This window comes from Plodia interpunctella, chromosome 6 (assembly GCF_027563975.2).
Source record: "Plodia interpunctella isolate USDA-ARS_2022_Savannah chromosome 6, ilPloInte3.2, whole genome shotgun sequence".
Taxonomy (NCBI): domain Eukaryota; kingdom Metazoa; phylum Arthropoda; class Insecta; order Lepidoptera; family Pyralidae; genus Plodia; species Plodia interpunctella.
This window is the reverse complement of record NC_071299.1, coordinates 4,032,133-4,042,016: the sequence shown is the minus strand read 5'-3', so window position 1 is coordinate 4,042,016 and position 9,884 is coordinate 4,032,133. Positions and strand designations below refer to the sequence as shown.

Sequence of the window (9,884 nt, the reverse complement as noted above, 5' to 3'; positions counted from 1 at the left end):
AAGACAGCAAAGCTCGAGTGGAAATTAAAACTAGTATACCTACCCATTAAAAACTATTATACCCATTTGAAAAATAATAACTGTGAAATTTTTCTATTACACGCTTGAATGGTTTTTGTATTTTTATGAATAACATATTTATTATAATTAAACAGACGTTTTTTCAATGTAAGTAAGTAATTACATTGAAATAAACGACAATTAAGTAATTGTACATATAAAAGAAATGTGGGCGGTGCTGTAATATTCCGGACATTTGAGGTCCGTGTCAAGGTCGCATTCACTTTCTTGTTACCCAAAATTGCTGGACCAAAACTGGTCCGGTTTTGATTTAAAACTTACCAAATATTAGTAATATATTGATTTTTTAATACGTATAAAAAGACAAGTGAATTGTTGGTTATTATCATTTGTCTCTTATCATTCAGAGGGAAAACAACTATTTATTTGAAATTAAAATGCAGTCTAAGGTATTATATTTTATTTTTTAAATAAAATTGTTTCTTTGGCACAAAAAATAAATAATTAAACAAACATTGATATAAACATCAATTATGTTTACAGTTGTTCTTGCTAGCCGCCAGTCTGACTGTTGCGCTGGCGCGGCCTCAAGATGGTCACGGTCACGGGCACGCGTACTCCTCGCAGAGCATCGTGCTGCACTCGCACGGACACGAGCTACAGCCGGCGCAGCTCACATATCAACACCAGCCCGTGCTGCTCCACAAACCGGCCCACGTTGAGAAGTACGAGGAGAAACAAGACGACCACCACGAGGACTACTACGTAAGAAACTTTTTGATGATTATTATCCACTATGTTACTTGGCAAATTCTTAACCCCAATTTTTTTTATATAGGCCATCCCCAAGTACACGTACGAGTACAAAGTGGAGGACCCTCACACGCACGACAGCAAGTACCAGCGCGAGACCCGCGACCACGACGTCGTCAAGGGCGAGTACAGCCTGCACCAGCCCGACGGCAGGATCAGGATCGTTCACTACACTGCTGACAAAAAGAATGGGTAATTTTTTATTTCATGTATATAAAAATTAAAGCTTTTATACATCAAAGCAAACAAAAATATGTTGCGAAACTATTGCAACGTTATTGTTATATTATTTTCACTAGATCTAGGACACAAAAATTTAATTACAATTATAAAAATTCGTATACTTAGTTACAAATACGGTATGTTATTCACATTTTTTTCCCTTTCTAGATTCCAAGCTGAAGTGAAATACGAGGGCCACGCTAAACACATCGTACCTGAACATCACAGCCATCACTAATTACCAATTGTTGTTAATTAATTAAGGACCTTGTTATATTATGACCTATTAATAAAATATTTAAATTAATTACTATTTTGTTATCTTTTCCACTTATCTACAAGAGTATCCTAACAAAGAAGAAGAATAAAAAAATCACACCCTTAAAGCCCCGAGCAAAAAGCTAGTAAAATAATTATATAAGTTACTTTTAACTAATTTTTATTCATTAACTTGAACGTTAGGGTACGGGGAAAGTCCCAACAGTATCCTATGGAGAGGACGGGCGACCCGAAACAAACTAAATCACAGTACCGAGAGAATAAGGTCGACAATATTGAATATAATATTAATTTTCAATTTATACATAGTTTAATTATATTTTTATTGTTCATTAACCAGATATTAAAACTGACAAGACTCAGTGTATTAAGTTTTCAATTCTAACACACAAGTAGACTCGTTTACTTCCGCTATTCTCATGGAATAAAATTTCATAAGTTATTGAGAAAAATAATTTATTAATAATAAAAGAAATTCGTTTTATGCCAATTCGTCATTGCAAGTTTTCATTTCGATGAAAAATCTGTCTCCACTTATCTACCTTATGCGATGTAAACTGTGTAAACTACTTAAATACTCGAAAGTAATAGATGTACACACTTCTTGTCCAGACTAACTTAAAAAGCTTCGGTGGTCTTTCATCGATTCAAGGTCAAAAATGAGATAGAGACAGTTATGTTTTTATGGAATACATAATACACAATTAGCCATTATTTATATGATAATTTTTTTAAACATATTTGCTCGTAAAGTGTCTTGTATTGTATGGGTATTGTATTGTATTGTATTGGGTATTGTATCTCATTACGCACTAGTGCGTTTTTGTAATGTAAAACGTATATAAGTATTTTTTTAATAAAGTAAAACGTACGGTTTATCAAGAAGGAAATATACTTTTTAAAATCTTAGTAAAGAGCTTTGTGTAAGAAAAGTGGGCAACATTTTATGAACACTTTATGAGATTTTTTTATAATTGCTTTAATAAGTAATTAAAGATTTATTCGTATTCCGAGTTTGATTAATTCCTCGCAAATATGTTATAAAACGTCGTATGACTTACGTGCGCTTTGAAAATTACAGCCTCTCCTTTCTTGCAGCTTGTAGCAATATCGCCCCGGCAGTAATTTTCAACTTACCGTATTTATATGATAATGTTCTATTATTTATTTACTACTTATTAATGCTTTATACAAAAATACAATTTGTAAGTACATAATAGACGGACATAATTCTACTTCACTGGTAAGTACTGCGATTGTCAAAATGACTATGATTTACAAAATAAATTGATCGTGTTCAAGATATTGAATATTTTAAGTTTTTTAGAAAATGATCTATTTTAGATAGGTATCGGCTTGTATTTTTATATTTGTAGTCTAGATGTTTTAAGTTTCATGTCAAGGGTGAGGTGCGACGTGCACTCTTAGTGGTGAAGTCAAATTTAGCGTTGATTTTAACCAACGCGCTGCTGACGTTCAGACAAAATGGTGTACTTTGCGTTTTTCTGCGCACGTTAAAGTTAACGTCAAAGTTGACAGTGCAACTAACCCTAAAAAGTTTTACTAAAAATATTTATTTTAAAAAATTGCAACAGCTTTAAAGTAGTCCAGATTAATCTAATAGACTCATAGTGTCATGGTGAATTAATTGCCTAATAAATACTTAAATTTTGATTGTGTAATATGTGGCTTAATTTATTAATATATTATATGTATATTTAATAGTGGTCTTTTATGTATGTAAAACCTTTTGGGAATAAATAGTATTAGTAACAGTGAAAACTACATCAAAATTCGTTGCACGGTTAAAAAGAACGCTTTGAAATAAACGTACGCGGATGGCGAATTTGTTTTATACTATATACTGATGTCGTAAGGTATCCAAGGAAATATAAACTCTCAAAAACAATTTCCTAATTTTATTTATGTAAGCATAACGTAACAAGTCCTTAATTAATTAACAATGGTTCGAAATTTAGTGTTGGCTGTGATGTTCAGGAACAATGTGTTTAGCGTGACCCTCGTATATCACTTCAGCTTGGAATCTGGAATAAAAATATACTTATTGTAAAACAGTATCTCATTTTATTTCAATATGTGAAAATGTTGAGTCAAATAAAAGTTGAGTCAAGTAGCCAATCCTTACATATTATGAAACAAAGTCCTCTGCCGCGTCTGTCTGTCTGTCTGTACGCGATAAACACAAAAATTACTGCACGGATTTTCATGCGGTTGCATCAATAGAGTATGATTTCTGAGGAAGGTGATAATGAAGGAAGATGAAGGTGTAAATTTATTGTGTTTTTACACGAGCAAAGTCGGGACGGGCCGCTAGTAAAAAACTACAAAGACCTGTTATAGATCTGAGACGTTAAATAAAAAAGTCCTTATGTTCTAATACCAGTAGAATACGTGATGAAAGATTCGTAATTTTGGTAACTTTGACGCATTATCTTTACAAATTGTTCTACATCGACATGAACATGTGGTAAAAAAGCAGCAGAAATAATGAAATGCAAAATTTACCCATTCTTTTTATCAGCGGTGTACTTGACGATCCTGATCCTGCCGTCGCGTCGGGCTGGTGCAGACTGTACTCGCCCTTGACGACGTCGTGGTCGCGGGTCTCGCGTTGGTACTTGCTGTCGTGCGTGTGAGGGTCCTCCACTTTGTACTCGTACGTGTACTTGGGTATGGCCTATAAAAACATGGGTTATAATAATTTGCCAAGTAACATAGTGGATAATAATCGTGGAATAAATAGTTTGTGTTTCTTACGTAGTAGTCCTCGTGGTGGTCGTCTTGTTTCTCCTCGTACTTCTCAACGTGGGCCGGTTTGTGGAGCAGCACGGGCTTGTGTTGATATGTGAGCTGCGCCGGCTGTAGCTCGTGTCCGTGCGAGTGCAGCACGATGCTCTGCGAGGAGTACGCGTGCCCGTGACCGTGACTATCTTGAGGCCGCGCCAGCGCAACAGTCAGACTGGCGGCTAGCAAGAACAACTGCAAAGGATTGTATTTGATTTAATTTATTGATAGACCGAAATGGGGGTCAAGACGTTGTTATTGTGTTGAAATTCATGAGTACGTTTAGCAAGAAAGTAAAAATTCTAATAACTTTCTAATATAACTGTAAATATATATATATAATTTTGTTGATAATCTAATATAATTTTGAATGATGTTATATTATATACCTTTGACTGCATTTTGGTTTTTAATTTGGTTGTTTTCTCTTTGAACAATAAAAGACAAGTGATAATGACCGCAATTACGGTGGTCCTTTTATACGTATTAAAATTTCTCTTGTACTTGTGGTAAGTTTTATTCAAAACTGGACCAGTTTTGGCAAGTGATTTAGGTGACAAGAGAGAGAATGTGACCTTGACTGCAACTGAACCTTAGTGAGTGGATTACGCTTGAACTCCTTTCTTTGACATGTAACAATTTTTTTATTTAACTAACCACAGCCTCGAATGCGTGAAGGTAGGATTCCATATCCACAACAACTTTCTAGTACTCGTAAATCAATATCAACATCAACTTTAACTTTACTCCCATAGAAATTTCAGGAGAACTATAGATGATAAGATGCTCTCTACCCATGTATCAAATTTCTTTAAATGCGCAATAACATACACATACACAAACATCCAAACGTTCCTAAAATTATTTGGACTAATAAGATACTCGTTTCTATACTACATTTTAATAATGAGATGAAAAAAATCAGTACTGCTCGAATTGAATTGTATCATCTCATAATCTTAATGTACCTAGTTTAAAAAAGCATGTGTGACATGTTATGTTATTATATGACCCATATTCTGGATGACGTTAGTTAGTCAGTTTTATGTATCAAAAGGGAAGTTAATATTTATAATTTTGGAATTAATAATTTAATTTTACTTGTATTTGCGACTTGATTAGATTTCGTTTATCTATGACAGATCAAATAACTAATTTAATAAGATAAGCAAATTTTAAGTTTATTAACATATCGTGTATATAATGGACATATTATTGACTTACTAAATTAAAAACAGCTTTGTTATTAATAGCTAAAATTGATAAAGATGTTTGACTCTTTTCTGGCGAATTCTCTTTTCTTTATTACAAAAATTACATAGGTACTGATAGAGTCATTCAATGTCATACTTACTTCGTTTCTATACAAACTAAAAAGAAGAAATGACCAAAATGTGAATCAGGGTAGAGTTACTTAGAGACATTTATTCACCTAAAATCATCATAATAAATTATTTTTGCTTAGTTTTTTCTTAGTAGTAGTCATTCGGATAGCAGTTTGTATCTTTAAAATATCAGCAAAAGTATCATCCATTATCAGAATTTGAGGTATAAAAATGCCTATAAAGGTCGAATTTCTAAATACGACAGTGTTGTTTGATTTTGAATTAACTTGAAATTTTCTTTCTTTTCTTGTTTATACTCTATTGCTGGGCAAATGCTTTACCTAATCTTTCACGCAACATGTTTGATTCCTTGAAAAAAAATTACCACAATGAAAAAAGAAAACGCTTAAAAAAACCGATCCAAATTAGTAATTATTACTGTAACATCCATGTCAGTGAGGTAACTTGATATGCAGTAGATTATGCATTATTGTGCTTACATAAAAATGAAAAAGAAGTATTAATATTTGGATCAAAATTACATTCCCGAATAAAATCCACTTCTCAAGGAAAGTACAGTGAAAGGTTGGTGTGGTTTTGCTGGTAACGAGACATGAACTCAAGGTCGAAATCAACGAATATCTTATGTCATTGGTAATAACTGGTTATGTTTGATATCGCACCCGTTTATATAAATACACAGTTAAAACCAATTTGAATTATCAGTTGCATATTGATATTCAAAGAAGTATCATTACAAAAATTTACAATGTACTTCAAGGTAAATTTATCTATCAGAAATTTTAAAAAAGTCATTTTAGGAATAATAGTCATTATATTTGAAAAATACCTGATGGAAATAATAGATGATTGTAATAAGTCTAATACATACACGATATTAAAGTTAAAATTCATCAAAGGGCTTTTTAATGATTTGTACCTAATGATGATGATGATGATGAAGTAAATAGGTATATCATTATAAAAATAGATTCTTCCATATAAGAAGAACATTTTCTGAAAATTTAAAGAAGATCTTAATACCTTTATGGAGGCGTTCTCACAACTCGGTCGCAAATATAATATAAATCGACATCATTCCTCATTAGTATTTTCCTAGTTTTTATAATCGTGTAAAAAATGTTTTTTTTTTTTTAATCTAAGTCTAACTTTAATATTTTATTAATCGCAGGTACTTTCCCTGGCCGCAATCGTCGCCGTGGCATCAGCTCGGCCACAACACGAGCAGGACTCGCACGGCCACGCGTACTCGTCGCAGAGCATCGTGCTGCACCAGAGTCACGAGCAGGCGCACCACGAGCCCGCTGGCGAACACCAGCAATTAGTGCTGCTGCACCAGCCTGCGCAGCAGCATCAGGAGGACCAACATGTCGACTATTATGTAAGATACTTTGACTTTTCGAAGAAAGAATTAGCCCCAAAAAGTATTAGGTAGATTACTTATTATTGGAGGATTTAGGATATAAATAGGTTGTCGCCAATCTTCGTTGAGAATTGAGAAGAAGACTGTCAGAAAGAGTTAATTTGAGATAATAGAATTAAAATTATATATGTGTTATATATATGTTATATTATTAGTATTTATGAAAAAAAATTTTTTTTAGGCTATCCCCAAGTACACGTACGAGTACAAAGTGGAGGACCCTCACACGCATGACAGCAAGTACCAGCACGAGACCCGCGACCACGACGTCGTCAAGGGAGTGTACAGCCTGCACCAGCCCGACGGCAGGATCAGGATCGTCAAATACACAGCCGACAAACACAATGGGTATGTTGACAGAATATTTTGGACAACATAACTCTTAACTTGAATCAAATAGTGAATGTTTTCCTAATTTGATCAACAAGTATCATCAAAGTTGCTATATCTATCAGAAAGAGAAAACCAATATCATTTTGGGTTATTTTCTTCTTCCTCTTACAGATTCAACGCTGAAGTCCACTATGAGGGCCATGCCCAGCACATCGCGCCTGAACAACCCCACCATCATTAAAATGACTGAATCTGTGATAGCCAACGCTAGATTAAGGAACTGTTGTGTTATTTTGTTATAAATATTAAATATGTAAAATATAAACATCTTTTTATTTAAAACCTATTCCATTATTGTTTAGTAGCGGCCTTTCCGGCTTTGCTCGGGTAAAACCATAAATAATAACCTATTTTGCTTCTGAACGTTTCGACTATCTGTGTGCCAAATTTCACCAAAAGTTTTTGAATTTATTCATTACAAACAAAAATACAAATATTTTATCTTTATAATTATGCATAGGGATAACTGATATGGTAAGATTTAAAAGCATAAAAAGAATGGTACATAAAGTGAAACTTACAGCAACCACAGATATATCTGTAAAGTGACTAAGAAAGATTAGAAAGATTAAGAATATTAACTAGCTTTTCCTCGTGGTTTCGCTCGCATGAATTTCCTACGGGAACAGGATTATTTTTCCGGGATGAAAGGTACCCAATGTCCTACGCCGTAGTTCAAACCACATGTATACAAAAAAAACAAGAAGATTGAGCAGATAAAGTGTGTAGAGGTAGCAAACGAATAAATAAACTTACTTTCGCATTATTAATATTATAGTTAGGATTAAGATAACCTATTTACATCACATTCCTTACGATGTGTCGTAATGAAGTGTCTCATTCGTGTCGATACCACAATTGATATATCGATCATCGTAAATTTTTATTAGACAGGGGTATATATGTATCGTCGTTTGAATCTTATATAAGCGTGATATTCTAAAGTAATAGGTGCCCTGAATGCGATGCCTGCGCTTACGCAGCCGCAAATGTTGACTGGCTGCGGAAACACACAGTTGCGATCATAATTAATCAGGCAAAAATATCAACTGAACAAAAATGTTTACCTCCAAAAAATAATTTGTTATAAATTATATTTTTTGATATTTTTTTGTTAATTTCACTACATTACTATTATACTACGCATTTCCATGACAATTTGAGACGATTTTTGTGTGCGTGTATAAATTATTTGTCATATAATAATAATTAATGTATATTTTTGGCTCGCTATATGCCTTGGGCAACTGTTAGTGCAGTGAGTGACTTTATAAATAAATAAATAAATAAATACATCTGAAGTCAAGGCCAAAATTAATTACTTACTTATATCTTGTCACTTGTGGTTGTTGCAAGTACTGGTTCTGGGGTTCTCAAGATCTGATCTTATAATACATTTGTAAAAAAATAATAATATTAGAAATGAATAAGATAAATAAATAAAAATTACAAAATATAATCTATTTTTATTTGGTTTTCAAACAATACGATGGTAGCTTAATTTTTTTTTCCATAGTAACTATTTAAATAATCACATGATTTTAAATCTTGACACATAACCTATTTTTATCCAATGAAATGAAATGCTTTCACTTATTGTTTTTAATATCTACATCGTCCTTTATTTTCTTCTCCTGGAATTCATAACTAATATTAATTAAACTGTTTCTAAATTATATTAAATCATTTCTAAATTATCCAAATGACACGTATCAGAATTCCGTGCAATTAAAACTCAGAGTTTAGGTAGTGGATATGGTACTTACTTTCAGTATTTTAAGAATTCCTGGTAATAAATAGTGATATAACGGATTCGTATGTTTATCTTTTGGATTGTAATAGGTTGTGGGCAAATAGGTGTGTGGCTAAAATTTTAAAAAAGTTATTAGAACAACAATAATACATAGCATATTTATGCATAGGTTAATTCAATCACAGACTTCATTCTAAATATATAATCCCACTATTTTATTTTTCACATCACTATTTTTTGTGATTAGAAGTTATATTGAGACAAAAAACCATGCATAATTGAATTCGAAATTTCAGAAATATTTAAATGTACTTCAAGGTAGTTAGTGTTATGATCTAATATCTCTATCTCATCTGAATGGTAGTCAGAGCCCAGGGTAATACTATGACCTAATATTGAGACGATTGAAGTCATAGCTATGATACTTACATGTAATAGCCGTTCAAAGAAGCGTTTTTGTTCGTCTTCCTTATGTACTGAATTCGGCAAATAAGTGTTTGGCTGAAAAATACAAATGTAATTAAGCTTTTAAATCTTTTGATATCTTTAGATATCCAGTAATTTAAGTGGGACAAGGCCCTTATTTGCATCGGGAGTTAGGCCCATGCCTATAGTAACTTGAAATTATCTCAAAATAGTGAAACGAATGACAACGATTCTTATAGTTTAAGGATGAGTTTCTATGGTGCAACCCTAAATTCTAATTTTCTGTAGGTACCTAAAATGTAATTACAATTGCATGTCTGCCATCATATAAGCAAGAGAGTCGCATCGAATATTTTTAAAATCGAGTTATTAGTAACCATCATCAGCATCAGTAAAAATAGGC

The 9,884-nt window shown here is 32.8% G+C and overlaps 2 protein-coding genes and 1 pseudogene across 2 annotated transcripts; 2 read left to right on the top strand and 1 right to left on the bottom strand.

Annotated features, from left to right (window-relative positions):
• Positions 1-415: 415 nt before the first annotated feature.
• LOC128670790 (cuticle protein 18.6-like) lies at positions 416-1,363 on the top strand. The gene is made up of 4 exons (XM_053746767.1): positions 416-470; positions 565-786; positions 860-1,026; positions 1,225-1,363. Exons 1-4 carry the CDS (start codon positions 459-461, stop codon positions 1,292-1,294), a joined length of 471 nt encoding a protein of 156 aa, XP_053602742.1. The 5' UTR covers positions 416-458; the 3' UTR covers positions 1,295-1,363.
• Positions 1,364-3,239: 1,876 nt separating this feature from the next.
• LOC128670789 (cuticle protein 18.6-like) lies at positions 3,240-4,572 on the bottom strand (annotated as a pseudogene).
• Positions 4,573-6,189: 1,617 nt separating this feature from the next.
• On the top strand, positions 6,190-7,567 carry LOC128670793 (cuticle protein 19-like). Its single transcript, XM_053746769.2, has 4 exons — positions 6,190-6,246; positions 6,658-6,867; positions 7,091-7,257; positions 7,414-7,567. The coding sequence occupies exons 1-4, from the start codon at positions 6,235-6,237 to the stop codon at positions 7,481-7,483; spliced, it is 459 nt and encodes a 152-aa protein (XP_053602744.1). The 5' UTR covers positions 6,190-6,234; the 3' UTR covers positions 7,484-7,567.
• Positions 7,568-9,884: the final 2,317 nt, after the last annotated feature.